The 17,495-nt window shown below is 40.4% G+C and overlaps 1 protein-coding gene and 1 long non-coding RNA gene across 3 annotated transcripts in view; one reads left to right on the plus strand and one right to left on the minus strand.

Annotated features, from left to right (window-relative positions):
- Nucleotides 1–71: 71 nt before the first annotated feature.
- Nucleotides 72–10,033, minus strand: LOC127035936 (uncharacterized). The gene is made up of 4 exons (XR_007769965.1): nucleotides 9,841–10,033; nucleotides 6,082–6,222; nucleotides 2,071–2,178; nucleotides 72–191 (listed from the first exon to the last, which is right to left on the minus strand). It is a non-coding gene; the product is annotated as an uncharacterized LOC127035936 (long non-coding RNA).
- The window catches only part of HBP1 (HMG-box transcription factor 1), a 34,947-nt gene continuing 27,025 nt past the window's right edge, over nucleotides 9,574–17,495 (plus strand). Inside the window, exons 1-2 of one of the 2 annotated variants that reach the window (XM_050925759.1) lie at nucleotides 9,574–9,670; nucleotides 16,291–16,483. In XM_050925759.1, the coding sequence (XP_050781716.1) occupies nucleotides 9,656–9,670; nucleotides 16,291–16,483 (208 nt within the window). In that variant the 5' untranslated portion in view covers nucleotides 9,574–9,655. Of the gene's footprint in view, nucleotides 9,671–10,731; nucleotides 10,844–16,290; nucleotides 16,484–17,495 lie in introns of those variants that run through there. The other variant, XM_050925769.1, reaches the window with a different exon arrangement.

The raw sequence follows: 17,495 nt of genomic DNA on the forward strand, positions 1-17,495 counted from the left end.
TTAAAATAAGAAAAAAGGGTTTATTTCTCACTAGTAAAAGTCTATAACTGGAAGTATCAGACACAGTCCAATTCTCACATTATATACTGACATGTTTATTGCTCCAGGTGGAAAGATAGTTCACATAAGGACAAGTTGCAGTAGTTCTATCAAGACAGAACCAGAAGAGTTTCAACAAGGTTGCTTGATCCCTGTTTTAAAAAATGAAAAGTTACACCTTACTTTTCTTCTTAGACAATGACTTTTCTAATGCAATGTATTTGTGTTTGTCACTTGGTATAATTATATATCCTGTAGTTATAGTGATCTGTTCTGACAATTTATACAATCATACTTGAATATGAAACTATGATTATACAATTCTATTACTAACATGTAATTTATATCGTATAATATGATATAAATTATAAATGAACATTGTTAACAAAAACAGTCTCAGCAGAATTTACAAGTGTCAACAATTTTTTTACACGGCCTCCTGATATGAATAGTTGCACATATGATTGCTTTTGTACTTTTGATTTATTGAAAAAAGTGAAGTTTGTTATACTAGAAGGAAACATCAGGTAACCAAAATCTTTATGTGATTCTATATGCTTAATCTATAAAAGTTACTTATTTTTTGCACTAGCTTAATGTTATTCAGAAAAATGCTAATGATTACTTTTCTGATGATGAATTCCAATCAAGGCCATAAATGCTAGTAACAATATTTTCAATATTATTTGTTATATTTAAAGTTTCCTTACAATAAACAACCCTTTTATATGTATATATATATATATATATATATACAGTGTTCATTTTTATAAATAGTTATGTGAATTATTTATAGCCACTTATTAACACATTCATAATTTTTAACATTTTGTAGTGCTTTAAACGTCCGAAGAACTTTACAAACATTGAGCCTCTTGCTCAGTTCTTCATGTATTGGGAACAAATAAAAGAGAAAATAACTTGTACACAAACAGGATGTGTATACAGCAACTCTGGACTCTTCACTCAGTACAGATCAAATGCCAGGACATGGTCTGGTGATGGCTACTTTTAACCATTTTACTGCAAACCCATGGTCCTTTCCCTTCCCCCCCCACCCCGCAAAACCCTCCTTACCCAGTTATAAACTGCAGCTAAATGTCAAATGCAAGAGGTGTGATAATTATAAGATAAACACAAAATTTTAGGTTTAATGAGGCCCAAGGTCAGGGTCTGTGTTGCAGCAGGTTGTTGTAATGCTTCTGTAAATGGGAAAAAATCTCTGGGATTTTATTTGTTGGCTCATGAATTTTTCAATTTAAAATAATGGGGTTTTAGCTCAGTTGGGTGCGTCTCACTAAACATTAATAACATTTGATGTAGTTTTAATATAAATCATTATGCACAGTTAACCTTAATTCTGGCATTTCCTAACTATTGAGTGCTTACCTTTGTAACCTAAGCAATGTTATTTCAAGTTTCATTAATGTAATCTTTTATATAGTTTGTTTGTGAACCACTGCCCTCTACTGGATGGAACATCTGGCCTTTTACTCATTCTCTCTTCTACTAAAGATTTACAATATACAAAAGAAAATAAATAAGTTTGAATATAGAAAGCTCATATATGAGTTTATTGCTCAGGTTGTCAAATCAGTTCAAATATTCATTTTAATAAGATTTAAATCTGAGGATTAGACTCATGGAATATGCACATATTCTCTCTGTCAATCTGTTATACATTTTGTGGAGTGTGATATGCAAGGCCCAAGTCTTGCGGTCATATTCACTAGTTTTGACCTGTGCAGGAGTGTTCCAATGGATCATATTGCTGTATAAATTTAGAATTTAATCAGCACTTTTAAACTTAACGTCTGTAAAGAACTTTGAATCTTCACGGAATCCCTGTAAGATTTTGGGGAAAGCACTTTTATCGTTGGATAGAAAGTGCAATAAAAGGGGATAGGGATGAGCTCCATGGAAAAGATGATTAAGCATTAGGATGTATTGTCTTTTCTGAAGTGTCTCCACAGGGATAGAGGGAGGAACATGTGTCCCGCAACCGCCTCCTTGCCACTCGTCACCCCCTACCTTAGTGCTGACCTTACAGAGCCCTCTGCAGCATCTGGAGGAGTGGAGGAGAGGGTGCACACGCAGAATGGAGAAATCTGCATCTAAAGGGCTTCTGCCAACATGGATCTGGAGATAGATGGCAATCAAGACCACTATTATTATTTGTACTATGCCCAAAGTAACCTGGGAGCTACAGACCCATAAGAAACAGGTCCCTTCCCAAAGAGCTTACAACCTAATTAGACAAGTAATGGAGTGGGAGAGCAGAGAAGAAAAGCATGAATTTGTTCTGTTTGGTGGGGTTGTTAAATTCATCTACTTGTGGGAATGAAAATTTAGTGAAAACTCCATGATATTTTTTCCATATCCTTTCTGTCCCTCACACAGAAATTCTTTCCTGGTGGCCTTTCCCTTTAGAGCATGCACCTATACAGAGCATGAACAAAAGTCAGAGAGAAGGTAGAGATTTAACATCCCCTTGCTAGCGGACCATAATTTCACCACTTAGCTATGGGGGGGAAATGAAACAGAATATGACCCTTTCCCTAAATGGTGTACCAGACAATTGTTCAGGAATGTGCGTGGACAAGTTAGACTACAAAGGAGGAATCTGAAACTGTGGCAAGGAAAGCCCTGATGAGCCTGGCTGTGTGAACACGAAGCAGCATTAGACTTCAGAAACTTTGTCCTTGACCTCTCAAAAGTAAGACTGCAGTTAAATAGATATCTATTAGTTAAATTATATTTTATATCTAATAGGGCAAGAGCCTGTGCTGTACCTCCTCTAGGCATAGTGAACTTCAGTCTTCCAGGTGGTCACTCTAGTGCGTTTAGACACTGAATTCTCTGTTGAAAAATGCTTTTTTGGGCTAGGAAATTAGGAGGAAATGACTACTGCAGTGTAAGGCTGCAGTCAGTAAATGAATACCTACAAAGGAAAAAAGCCTGAAGCATCAGTATTGTAGAGAGTTTATGACTGAGAAATAAGTTGCATTTAAGTTATTCTAAATTTTAAAAAACTGGCTGAGTGTCTAGACTCTAATAATAAAGGGAATATTAGAATTGATACAAAACTGTGTAGGGCAAATTCCAGGAGAGGGGGAACAGTTTTCTCTTTGGAATACTATAGAAGTCTTTGAAAGGGCAGCAGATCTAAACTTTTTTCAACAGATGGTCTTCCCTCATACATGATGATTTTGTCTAATACTTTCCGGTCCAAAAAAAAAAGGACCTGATGGAATTGACAAATGAAGGACCAGTTTCTTAAAGAAAATGCTCTTGTTTGTTCTAGCAACATGAATTACCAGCTACTTCCAAAAGGGCACAATGCAAAATTATATATTGAGACAAGCCAGGATTTGTGAAAACCATCATCATTTCACTCCTTAGCCAGCTGACATAAAATATCTTAAAGTGGTCCATTGACCAAGTATTAAGCAGCTTGCACTTAGTTGCTCAGCTCTTCATAAAATTTTGGTTGACATTACAAGCAAGAGAGGTACGCATTAGAAATATTTGCTGATGAGCATGTCAATTGCGATGTGGGATTTTGAATGGATTTTCTCCCTTTGCTCCAATTGAAAATAGAAATGTAATAATGTGTGCTGGTAATAAGAATCTTAATCTGAAAGGCATCTTTAACGTCTCTGTTTTTTTAAATGGTTCCTTTAGAACAGTCCAAAACACACAATTAATGTGTACTGATAGTGTCTACTCTTTCAGCACTTACAGGAATTCAAAAATTCATGTAAGAATATTTAATTTATCAACAAAGTGGAAATATTTTCTAAAGTAATGCTTCTATAAAATCTTTCCTATGCAAAAGTGTATAAATATTTAAGAAAAAATTTAAACTCTTAATATTCAGAATATTGAGGAAAAAAGATCTCTGAGCTTGCCTATTGTAATATTAGACATTTAATATTATATTTCATTGTTCAGTATCTTTGGAGTTGAGTCTCAACATTTACTTTGATTATACATGTATTCTTTTTAATAATGTCAGCTTTTCAAACTGAGGAAATGCCTGCAAAAGGTTAATTATTTTGGTATATAGTTAAGCACAAGTATTTTTAATTGAATTCTTAGACAGGGATTGGCAATCTTAGGTCCGCGGCCCGCCAGAATAAGCCCCCTGGAGGGCTGGGCTGGCTTGTTTACCTGCCGTGTCCGCAGGTTCGGCCGACCGTGGCTCCCACTGGTTGCGGTTCGCTGCTCCAGGCCAATGGGGGCTGCAGGAAGCGGCGCGGGCAGAGGGATGTGCTGGTTACCACTTCCCGCAGCCCCATTGGCTTGGAGTGGCGAACCGTGGCCAGTGGGAGCCGCATTTGGCCGAACCTGCAGATGCAGCAGGTAAACAAATTGTCCCGGCCCGCCAGGGGGCTTACCCTGGCAGGCCACATGCCAAAGGTTGCCGATCCCTGTTGTAAGACATCAGCTTTTGTACTCCATTGGTTTTGTCATATTAGTCTGATGAACTCCTATAAAGACTTTTATAATTACCGATTCTCACCCCCAGAAGATATTGCATGTTCCTGAAAGTGAAATACTTTCAAATAAATACATCTGGATTGAAATAATCCACTTTATCTTACTAATGGACAAGCTATCACTTCCCAGAAATGACAAATATCAAGATTTCGTTGCTTAACAATTACAATAAAATCAGGCATCTGTTTCCTGCAGTCCTGTGTCTTGATGCTCAGTAAGTAAAACTGGGATAATGTGTACCTTGATGCTTAGTAAATTATATTGTAGTCCCTGTGAAAGTTTGTTCATATGAATTGCACTACATTATGTATTCATTTATTAACAGCCAGAAAATACTACTCTTTTCTAGTGGCCATTACTAAGAAGTGGAACCATTTTTCTTGTAACGGCAATAAACTTAATAAATAAATAAAAAGAACTAGTTCTTGCTCATTTTCTCACACAGCACTTTGTTCGCACATGTTAAGATAACGCATCATAGGCTATGCCTGAGAGATTCCTGTCTTAGAGTGAATATAGGTTTTTTTTTCTTTATATTTATTTGTGTGCATTCCCTTATTAGTTTCGTTCAGATAGTAGGTTACCAAATTGTAACAAACTGTAAGGCGAATCGCTGTATCTGATTGGTTAGCTGAGATGAGAGTGGGTTGGGAATGGAAAAGAAGGAATTTTTTTTTCTGATTTCAATCCACCCCCCCACAATCTCTGAGCTATTTGTTACTGAAGTTTTCATATCTTTATTAAGTACTGATGGTTATTTTTAAATTGTCAAAACATTTCTGTTAGTATTAAAATTTTTAAGGTGATCTGGTAGATAGGAAACATCACTTGACCTCAGGAAATCTGGGTTCTGTTCCCACTTGTGCCACAGATTTCCTGGGTGACCATAGGCAACTCACTTAATCTCTATGCCTCAATTCTCTGCCAGTAAATAGGGAAGCTTCCTAGTCAAACAGGAGTGTATAGTGAGGATAAGCTCAGTAATATATGTGAGGCCCTCTGATATAGATGGGCACTGCATAGGAACCTAGAAAGGGATTTTTTGTGTTTTCCCCCAGACTACATTTTGAGCCTCAATTACCACTGCCACTTTAAATGCAACCAGATTGTCGTCTGATAATTAAAACACTGGACTGGGAGTCAGGAGCGTTGTGGTCTAGTGTTAGTGCTGCCACTGACTCACTGTTTGACCTTTGGCAATTCACTTAACCTCTTTATGCCTCAGTTTCCACAGCTGTGAAATGGGGATAATATGTTCTTTACAGGAGTTTTTTGAACATTAATTAAAGCTGGTAAATCATTTTGAGATTTTAAGTTGAAAGGTGGTAGGAAAGTACAAAGTATTATTAAAGTCAGAAACCGAGCAAGAGCAAAATCATCACTTCCAGTCGTATGCTATGACTCAGTGCACACCAGCTTGGTAGTGAAAGAGCTCCTGTTGCGAAAGAAGGGGAAGAGCAGCTGTTCACTCCAAGACAGGACAAAGCCCAATCCCCAGTGCAGGCTATTACAAAATGTGCAAAAGAAGCTGAACCTTACCAGAGAATTAGTTTTGTGAACAGAAGATGGTGACAGCAAACATGATTTGAAGTAACTAAATCCACAGAAGCAAAGGGTAAGCTTTTTAAAATTCAGTAAGATTAAGGAAGTGTGCATAGGTGCTGCTGATCACCTTGAGTTCTGAAATGATACAGATTATGGAGAAGATAGTTAAATACTAGCATTCAGTGGCTCTGTGCTGTCCTGAACTGAGACTCCTGCAATGTGCTCATTGGGATTCATCTAAAGCCCTGCCACTAGGCCTATCACTTTTTATGGCTGATTTCCTGGGCTTATAGATAGGGTGCCCACTAGTACATTTCCAGGATACCGAACATTCCGGAAATAGCGTGGGCCTGCCCCTACTGGGGCATGATCTTGCACACACAATGCATCTGAGGTCAAAATGAGGGTGCCATTTTGAACAGCACTCTGCCCAGTCCCTGCTGGCATGACCTCACATGCACAGTATGCACAAGATCATGGCTACAGGAGTAGAGTGGTGCACTCTCCATTATGGCATCCCTCTTCTGACACCAGACAAAACCACACCCTGTTTTGTCTCAGTACTGGCTAGGGACAAACATTACAAAGGCAGGTCTGATTAAAAATGCATGAGTGGCCTGCCTACTTATAGGCCCAAAGCCAAAAAAGTATTTAAGCACCTTAACCCCAGATTTAGGAGTCTGAGTCTCAAGGTTTGTTGGCACTGCAGTAGGACAAAACTCCCACTCAACCATGTAGGTGCCTAAACTCACTTGGCACCTAAGTTTTCAGGGTACAAGTTCCCTAGGCACCTACATTTCTGCTTTGTGGGCACATAGCGTTGCATTCCTGTAACCAACTGGATGCCTACCTCCCACCCAAGGGCTTCTCTTCATGTACAATGCAACAGCGGAGCAGCTGTGCCATTTTACTGCTTGAGTGAAGATTTTTCTGTTGGCATAGTTAGCTACTGCCTCTTGGGGAGGTGGATTATGTCAACAGAAGAAGCTCTCCCATTGACATAGTGCTGTCTACACGGGACGGGGGGGTAGGGTGTGTGTGTTATGTCGACATAACTATGTTGCTCAAGGGTGTGGATGCAGCAAAGAATCCTGTGGCACGTTATAAACTAACAGACATTTTGGAGCATGAGCTTTCGTGGGTGAATACCCACTTCGTCAGAGGCATGTGACGAAGTGGGTATTCACCCACAAAAGCTCATGCTCCAAAACGTCTGTTAGTCTATAAGGTGCCACAGGATTCTTTGCTGCTTTTACAGATCCAGATTAACATGGCTACTCCTCTGAAACTTGAAGGGTGTCGATTTTTCACATTTTTCATAACATGTAGTTATACCAATATAGGTCTGTACTGTAGATCTGGCCTAAGCCTGAGAGTGATCCACTAACTAATGAAAGATAAGTGGATCAATATCTAAGTTGCATGCAGGGCCTAACCTGGTAGGCAGCTTCTGAAAATGTGGATAAATACTTAATAAGTGGGTGAGAGAATGATTCTGCAGTGCAGTGCTTAGGGCAGCCATCTGGGCCGTGGGAGACCCATGCACCAATCACTCTTTCATTAGTTATCCAAAGTGGAACAGCTTTAAGAGGAGAGATTGAGAGAGACCCACATAAGAATATCCCATAGCTCAGTGGCTAGATCACTCTCAAAAAGGTGGGAAGACCTCTGTTCAAATTCTCTCTCTCCCTCTGCCTGAGGGGGAAAATTGAACCACATCCTACGCAAATACTCTCTAGTCGGAGGCATCCAGGGCTGTCCTTAACCATACACAAAGTATGCAGCTGCACAGGGCACCAGGAACTTTGGGGCACCAAATTCTCTGGTACACTATACAGCTGCATGTTGCTCCAGCCCCCACTCCACCCCAGCCCCTCTTCCCACCCCTGCTCCGCCCCCCACTCCCCTGAAGACTGCAGCAGGGCTGGGCCTGCACTCACCCGTGGCAGAAAGTGCAGGGGCCTGGCCCCAACCCCAGCTGCACCTCCGTTGAGTGCTGGGGGGCAGTTTCCCCCTTCCTCCCAAGCTGTCCCCCCACAGGGGGCACTGTGTAGGGCCCCAGAATAGCTAGGGATGGCCCTGGGAGCAGCCACCATCTCCTTTTCCATTTTGTGTATAGCCAAGGCAGCCACCTAGATCACTTTTGCAAGAAACACCTTAGATGCCTAACCTACCTGAGTTCAGGCACTGGGTTCCCATTTGTGGCTCATTAAGCAGATCTAGGTGCCTCCTGTAGCCTGGACATAGGCACCTGTCCTTATGAGAGGACTAGGACTTAGAACACAATGCTCTCATGTGCATCTCCCAGTGGCTAGCTTAAAATGGCTCTTAGATGCTGGGCATCTATTTTTCCTCCTATATTGCACAAGGAACCTAGATGCCTAATTCAGGCTTTGGGGATTGCAGTGGTGTTCCTGTGACTTTTGTGTTTTACACATCTAAGTTACACAACATGTTGCAATGCCACAGTCCCTTTGTGGATTCCGACTCCAGTGGCAGTTAGTTCTCTCCTCTCTTTGATATCCGAGAGAGGGTTTAGAGCCTCAGTGTTCAACTTTTTCACCAAGGGCTGTCCCATCCCATTTGGCACCATAAGAAAAGACAGCATATGCCTGCCTCCCAGGAACCTGCTCTCCCCGCAGCCTGGGAGGCAGTGAGGCCACGTCCACACTACAGAGTAAAATCGAAATTAATAAAATCAATTTTATAAAACAGGTTTTATAAAATCGATTTTACGTGTCCACACTAGGGCACATTACTTCGGTGGTGTGCGTCCATGGTCCCAGGCTACCATCGATTTCCGGAGCAGTGCACTCTGGGTAGCTCAGTAAAAGAATGGGACCAATAACTTCGATTTCCGTCCACACTAACCCTAAATCAATATAGTAATATCGATTTTAGGGTTACTCCTCTCGTTGAGCAGTACAGAAATCGATTTTAAGACCCCTTAAAATCGATTTTAAGTGCCTTGTAGTGTGGACGGGTACAGCGTTAAATCGATTTAACGCTGTTTAAATCGATTTAACGCTGTAGTGTGGACCAGGCCTGAGTAGCACTCTGGCCGGCTGCACTAGACCTAAGTGCCCACTGGACTGAATAAACTTCGCTTAGCCTTTCTCTGCCTAGGCTTGAGCCAGCCGCTAAGTCGCCTGGGTAAAGTTAACCAGAGGGGAAGATAATACACGTGTCCCTATGACTCTTGTTTACTATCAGTTGAGCGCTTCGCGGCGCATTTTGGGGCTTGTTGTCCATCTGCTCCCCGTTTAGCAGCCCACGATGGAAAAAGAAACTACATTTCCCAGAATGCAGGGACATCGCCACTGACCAATCGGAAACTGCTCTTTAGTGTGATTGACGTTCCGCTCTGTGCAATCGTCCGAGCAGGAAAGTCAAAACACGCCCGCCCTATAGGGTGTAATCCTGACGGGCAGGTCAGAAGGCCAATAGCAAGGGGCCGTGCCTTGAATCGTGTCTGCTCTAGCCACTGAGGACGAGTCCCATCGGGGGGGGGGCGGAGTTTCATGGAAGCGGGGAGCCACCGGAGGGGGAATCTGCGGGGAATCTCGAAATGGCGACGGGTTTGGTAAGTGCTGAAAAGTTTTCGGCTGAGGCAAGAAGGAGCCGGGACGGGCGAGGGCGGCTGGGCTGGGGCAGGAGAGCAGGGGCCGCTGGTGGGGGAGGCGCTTGGCTCGGCTCCCGGCCTCGGGCTCCTTTCCTCACCCAGCCGCGGGGTCCCGATTCGCGAGCTCCTACCCAGGGCCGGGACTCGCCTCAGCGCGACCCAAATTCCGAATCGATGTGTCTGTCACGGGGGCCGGCGGGACCCTGAGCGCCCCCCCGCCCGCCGGCGCTGCCGTGCAGGGGCCTCCGAGCGCAGTGGCCACCCCATGGGGAGCGGAGCTGGGCGCCGCCGAAGTCCTGCGCAAGTTCGGCGTCCGGCTGTCTGCGCCAGCCCCCGCCGGAGCCGCGGAGCAGCGCCGGTGCTGCGCTGTGTGGCCCCTGCACCGGGGGGGGGGGGGGGCGCTGCCTGAACCGAACGCGATCAAATCCGCCAGACGGGCAGAGGGCCCCCGGGGAGCCCTAGTGCGGATCAGCAGCCGCCGGAGGGGGGGCGCCGGGCGACCCCACTCTCCCCATCCCCCACCAGGCTTGTTACGCAGTGTGAATGAATGGGCCTTGCGCGCATGCGCCGTGCTGGGGAAAGTTTATAAACAAGGGCAGCTTCCAGGCGCTGATCACATGACGGGAGGGGGGTGGGGGCCTGGCAGCTGCGGAGCCGTTTCCTCCCTGCCGCCTATGGCTAACAAGCCGGGCCTTGGTCAGTCACTGCGGGGACAGCCTTACCGGCGTCGGCTTCTCTCAGCCTGGCCACTGGGCTTGTGGTTCGCAGCCTACGTCCAGGCTTCCTTGTCTTGTGACTCAGGGGCAGATCTGTCTGCTGCTTGTGTTTGGACAGTGGCGGCTGCAAGGGCTGCTGCAGTATAAATAAAAATAACCCAAATCCTCCTCTGGAAGTTGATGGTTGCCTAGTGACCATGATCTAATTACATGTATTAGCGGCAAAGAGAGGAAAGTCCCAACCAGTAGTTTCCATAGAGCAGACCCTCCCGCCTCTTTATCTAATCTAATTGAAACGGGGGCTAGGTCAGCTCATCAAAAATTCAGAGATAATCTGGAGAATGGGAACGTGTGAGGCCGCGGTGCCATCTAGCGGCCCTGGGAGAGATGGCCTGCTTCTGGGCCTGTGTGGGCTGAGGTGAGTTATGAGCAAAATTTAGACAGAAGAATGTGAATGGAAATTGGGGGGTCTTAAAAATTTATTAGCTGGCTGAAAAGCCATAAATGCACAGGACAACTTTGGGTGGATGATACTCAATGATTTCTTGGGGGAAAAACAATTTTTGATTTTTTAAATTTGAATTAAATACAGGTATAGAGTGTTAAACTAGCTTTTGACAGTAGTCTCTTCTGACAGTGCAGAGAGATTATTTTTGTTTTAGTTTATTCAAGTAGTTTAGGTCAGTGTCTCTCAATCTTTCCAGACTACCCTTTTCAGTAATCAGATTTGTCTTGCATACCCCTAAGTTTCACTGCACTTTAAAACTATTTGCATACAAAATCAGGCATAAACATACAAAAGTATCACAGCAAACTACAGAAAAAATGCGTATTTCTCACTTTTACTGTATAATTATAAAATTTATTAGAATATAAATAGTGTACTTAGATTTGAGTGTATAGTATATAGAGAAGTATAAACAAGTCGTATGAAATTTTAGTTTGTACTGACTTCAACAGGCTACATAAATTGCACTAGTGTAAAACTAGTCAAATATCTAGATGAGTTGAGGTATCCCTGGAAGACCTCTGCATACCCCCAGAGGTAGTTTACCTCTGGTTGAGAACCACTGGTCAATGACTAGTTAATTCAAAGTTCAGAAGCCAATTCAAAGCTTGTTTTCCTCTTCCATCTGTGAATAAAAACAAGGTCTGAGAGAATGAGCTACCAGTTCTAAAATCTTGAAGAACATGGTGACCAGAAACAATCGGTTCAATTCACTAACTACAGATATTTCTGTTGTTTAATAAATGAGTTAGTTTTATATGTAAAACATGTTTTCATAATTTTTAAATAAACTTTTATGTATCAGTAGAGCAAATGTACTTTTATTTAACTTAAACGTTTCTGTGCATCTAATTGTTTTAATTCCCATGCAGATAGAGCGTGACACAAATCACAAAAAATTAATCAGCTAGGATACATCATTCACTGTTTTCTAACTTAAAAAATTAAGAATCTGAATAAAAGTAAATTAAGTAAATTGCTCAAATTAATCTCTAATTTAGATATAGTTTTTATTCTCCTGGTTAGCAAAAAAAAGCATGAAATTTAGTGTGTATTTAGGTGCAAATCAACATGTTTTAATGGTTACCAACCAAGAAAAATTAACCTTTCTTTAGGAAAATAACTAAAAAGTACAATTGCAGAACAAGATTAAAATCAACTATTTAACTCAAGGTTTTCTGCTTGGTGATTTAAATTATGATTAAATTCAGTGATTTAAATCATTTTGATTTTAAATCAATCCATCTGGACACTAGACGTTATTGAACATCCTCCTCAGTTAAAATATGCTGAAAAGTACTTCATCTTCCTTATGTGATATGGATCACTACCATCCTTCTTTCCAAATATAGAACAGAAATATTTATTGTACACTTCTGCCTTTTTTTGCATCATTATGAACACTTCTACCATCTCAGTTTAGTAATGAGCTCATACCATTGCTGCGGTTTCCTTTGTTCCTGGTATACTTAAACTCTTTCTTGTACTTAGTCCTGCCGGCCATGGAATTCTGTCTTTAGCTTTCCTTATCAACATTACACACTCCATAACTTCTAAAATATGCAATTTGCTATCTGTGTCTCCCTCTCTACATTTGCTATCTATTGCTTTTTTATTTCTAACTGTTCCCTTCATATGTCCACTGAACCAGGCCATGATGGGCTATTATCCAGGGTGGATTGATTCCAAAAGTAAAAGTTTTATAACTATTATAACATGAGTTATCAATATCAGATGTCAACATATGCAAAGTAAATATTCTTAAATAAAACTTTAGGTTCTCAGGCAGCATTTTTCTTACTTTGCCTGCGTGTAAATTTTGATTATTATAGTTGGAAATATTTTCTAGTCAGTTTGTGTATGGTCAAATCAACATTTACTGATAAAAATTGAATACTTTCAAGTCTAAAAATATGCTTAATCAAACACAAGTCATTGAGCTCAATGCAGGGATAGCAGGATGAAATTTAGTGCCTGTGATATACAAGAGGTCAGACAAGATGAATTAATGGTCCCTTCTGGCCTTAAAATTTATGCAACTAATTCACACCTAGTCACTTATCTAATATATCTTCTAAAGTGTGGTAGTTCACCATGCAAAAGTCAAAATGAAAACAATGTCCCAGTCCCAGAAGCTTGTAGTATTTTTAATTTCTTGCAGTAGGTAGACATGCTCCCCTTTCCTGTCCAACTTCCTAAAGATTTCCAATGCCCCTTAAAATCTGGCCTATGAACTGCATGATCCAGGAGTAATTTGGGGTTAAATAAAATGTCTAAGCATGTACATGCAACTTTCATTTGGAGATAATTATGCTGTAATCCAATTCAAACAGGTAAGAGGATCCTATGTGTGGCATTTAAATGGTTTGAGTAGACTAGCACTTTGACCCTCCTCAGAGGATAAAAGACAGCTTGTAGAATTGGATAAAGCCATTGGAGTTCAGTATGTCTAATTCTAAAATACTCTGTATACGGCATAATATATTGTCTTACTGGACTTTCTGAGACTTTGGCAGTTGATTGAGGAAAAATAATGCCAAAAGGAAAACCACAGGATATAGTTTCACCCAAACATCCCAGCTCAGTGTGGCTTTGGTAGATGTTGCTCACCCTTTGCAAGAAGTCTCACTGAACCCCATTTTTTTGCATAGAGATACTTATCTATTTTAATAGAAGGTATATAACCCAATAAATAAACTCATTATTAATTATTGTCAATTTCTTAAACATGAACAACTCAACTAATTTTTAAAAGTTGTGTTTATACAGTCATTCACATTTGTCTTTGTTGACCAAAGGAAATAAAATGTTATTAAAATGTTGTGCTACAATTTTGTACTTCTAGCAAATATGTTTATCACAAATGTTTTTGAGCATGAAACTGAATTAAAAAGAAAACCATTTGTACTCTCAGGCTAATTACTGTTTATTCCATGACAGTAACATCCTAGGGGAGAGAAAAAAGCATATGATGCCCAAATCGGACTTTAATCTACCAGGATAAAATATTGCAAAATGAACTTGGACCCTTTTTTTTTCTTTCTTATTTGTCGAAGGCATTTCTAGACTTTTGCATACAGAGAGATTTTTGTCTGGGTAAAATTATTGAGAGCTGGAAACATTAACTCATTTGCTGACTGGAAAATGTATTCCTCATGCACCTTGTACGGGTTGTATTCATCATAGACTTTGACTTTTATTAGGTAAATTTTATTATGAACTTAGCATTTGTTTTAAAGAAATATCTTCCCTATGGAGCAAATAACTCAGCCATTTTGGCAGGGACAGAAAAATCAAGGAGAAAAAAACAAATCCATGGAAGAAGAGAAGGAGGAAGCAGAGAGAACACAAGGGACAGCAAAACTAGGTGGAAGGGAGGAAAAGAAGGTCATAAACAGAAAAGAAGAGAGAACAGCTGGAAGAACAGAGAGTGCTCTGATTTGTCGTGATCCCTTGTCGTGATCCCTTCCTCACCTCCCCGTGAAGGGCCAGACCCAAATGGAGGATGGGGGGAGAAAAGCCAGAAAGAATATAGAATGAAGGAAGGAAATAGGGATGGTAAAATAAAAATGACATGATGCATGTAGCACTTAGATAATGATGTTTATGCACATAAGTCACTTTCTCCATTTCACTGTGTAGTCCCCTGGAGAACACTCAAAGCTCTGTTAGAACAAATTCTACTTTCAGCTACACAAGTCTGAGTTGAGTAATTAGATTATAACTGACTTGAAAAATCTGAATGCATAGCTGAACAAATTTGGAGTGGGGAGCAAGATGATGGCAAAATATTGATTAGGTGACTTCAGTCAAATTATTGCTTAATACTAGACATAACTAGATTGATGCTGTTGACCACAAAGTATTGCTGACAAGGATGTGATTTCTAGTAAGGGTGGATAGTGTTGTTCATGTGGCTGTGCAACTTTTTAATAGTATTGTACAACTCTGATTGAAATAAACGACAAGACTCCCACTGACTCCAATGATAGCTGGATCAGGCCTTAATGAAAGCCTCCTGTGGGTAGTTATTGGCAATTGTTTTTCTGCTTCTGAAATCCCTCTTATGCAGAATACCACGGGGCATTATTTTGCCATCCTTCTTGTTGAATGTATATGTGAGGCAATTAGAAGTCCTGTTTAGCTCACCTCAGCTTGAAAGGACACAGATTCTACAGTAATATAAATAATAATAAATGGTAAAGGATACTCATGGCCCCCAAAGTGCCTCTGCCATCGTGTTTCCTCACTAAAGAAAACATTAATGACTTAGTAGACATGCCAAAACTGGCAATAAATGAAAATAAGACAAGTGTGCAATAGTGTCAAATAATTTAATTGTGGTAGCAGAAGTCTATTTGTAGTGTGGTTGTGGTTGATTTTCAAAGGCACAAATGGGAGAGTTAGGCTTAACTGTCCTGTATGCCTTTGAAAATCTTCCCTATTATTATTGTCAGGTTTTATTATTTATATTGTGGTAGCATGTAGCGACCTCTGCCAGGTCAGGGCCCCATTGTGCTAGTCACTGTACATAGTAAATAACAGTCAGCCCAAAGAGTATACAATCTAAAAGATAGGGTGTGAGGTGGATGAAACAAGTTCATAGGGAGGTACAGTAACAAAAATAGGCTATTTTAGCACAGACTTGCTGCGTGCACAGTTTATAGCCAGTGAGTTGTGGTAATCTCAACCACAACCTGCCTAACCATTTTCAGATGGCAGTTTTCTATATACATAGAGCAGAGGGAAGATAGTCTCACTTCTTAATAGATTATTCTTCAAATAATTATAGTGCATATGGGGTGCACATTTAGTTGTCTTGTGTCTTGGAATTTTGTCAGCTATCCATCTCTTTGTATTCTGCCCTGTTATAAAACACCCATGATTACCTTTTCAGTGATACTTTTTGAAAGTAGTCACGAATCATGTTACAGTGGCTTTAGTCCATCTTTACCTTTAGACCAGCAAATAAACCAAATTATTAGAACTAAAAAAGAAAGGTTTCTAATCTTTAGGAAACAGCAGTTGTGCAGAATAACCACCTGCTCCTCTCACAGTTGGTACTAACATTTAGTAGTATTCCTTTTATGTTAAATGTTACAGCACCAAGGTTTTAGGAAATGAAGAAAGCAAGCTGTCAATGTAATTAAAATGTGTAATGAAACTTACTAAAATTGTCTTTTTGTTCTCCAGTACAACTTAGCGTTTTGATAATACAAGAAGTTAGATAAAAGAAGTAGATAAGATTTTGGATAAGGGAGGGCTTGGTGATAAGGCTACAATTTGTATATGGAGCCACATAACATACCTAATATTTCATAATTTTTGTGTGTGTGTAATTTTGTGTCTTTTCAAAGTCAGAAAATTTGAAGCATCCTAACATGGTGTGGGAAGTGAAGACTAATCAAATGCCTAATGCCGTACAGAAACTCCTGTTTGTAGTGGACAAGAGAACTTCAGGAATGACTGAGTCATTGGAGTTACTGAAATGTAATGAGAACCTGCCATCTTCTCCTGGATATGCATCCTGTGATGAGCACATGGAGCTTGGTAAAGAATTTAATAGCTTTCTAAAAGTTACATAAAGGGCTCAATTCTGTAGTTGCTCCATGTGTGAAATTCCTGTTGAAGTCCATGCAAGTTACACACATGGAGTAACTGCAGAATCAGACAGAATTTTCCTCTTTCTAGATTTACTTTTGTTTTTTATTATTGCAGGAAATATGCATGGTACGATAGTTGATGTATCATGCCATCTTACAGTCCTAAGGCACAATGGTTTCCCTGTTTAGCCTATCCCCAGCTCCTGCCCCATTCACATACAAGCAGATGTTGACAGAAACTTGCTTTCTTAACTCAGGGCTGTAAGTTTCTGCTCACAACTTCCAGTGAAGTTCTTTTTGTTGGGGTAGAAGTACACAGACAAAGCTTCACATCTTGTCTCTTAGGTCCAAGTCCAAATGCAGATTCTGGTCTAGAGGAACATCCAGCTTCATTGCTATCATGTTCAAGAAAAGCAGTATATAAATAATTGAATAATGTGTAATTAATAAAATATTCACGTTATATAAAGTTACACAGTAGTTCAGTGCATGAAGTACAATAGTGTTATTAAATGACAGGAGTAGAGTGTATATTGACGGCAGTAAGAACTTAAATAACAAATGGGGGAGTCTGATTTTGCAAGAATGTTTAAAATGTAAAATGTGAAGGCTGCTGTTCATATGTATAAATAATTGCTGCATTCATGGCTTCTGAGATATCTCTCTCCAGATTAGCTGTGAAACTTTGTCAGAAATAGCCCTGGATGTTTATAGTTTTGTAGAAGCTTTCCTGTTAAAGCAGTTAGATTGTAGTGCTTGATATTCATTGAACATTTTAAGTGGTGTAGTGTAAAGACAGAGTAGCTTAATTTACTGATTCATCAGGCTGAAACTGATGCTATTTCCCCCTCACACACACGTTGTTCTAATTAAATCTAAAAAATACTGCATCTGCTATCAGAACCCCTTTTGTATGTATTTATTTGTGTTCATGAAACTTGATCTTTGAAAGGATATGT

The sequence above is a fragment of the Gopherus flavomarginatus genome, chromosome 1, assembly GCF_025201925.1.
Source record: "Gopherus flavomarginatus isolate rGopFla2 chromosome 1, rGopFla2.mat.asm, whole genome shotgun sequence".
Taxonomy (NCBI): Eukaryota; Metazoa; Chordata; order Testudines; family Testudinidae; genus Gopherus; species Gopherus flavomarginatus.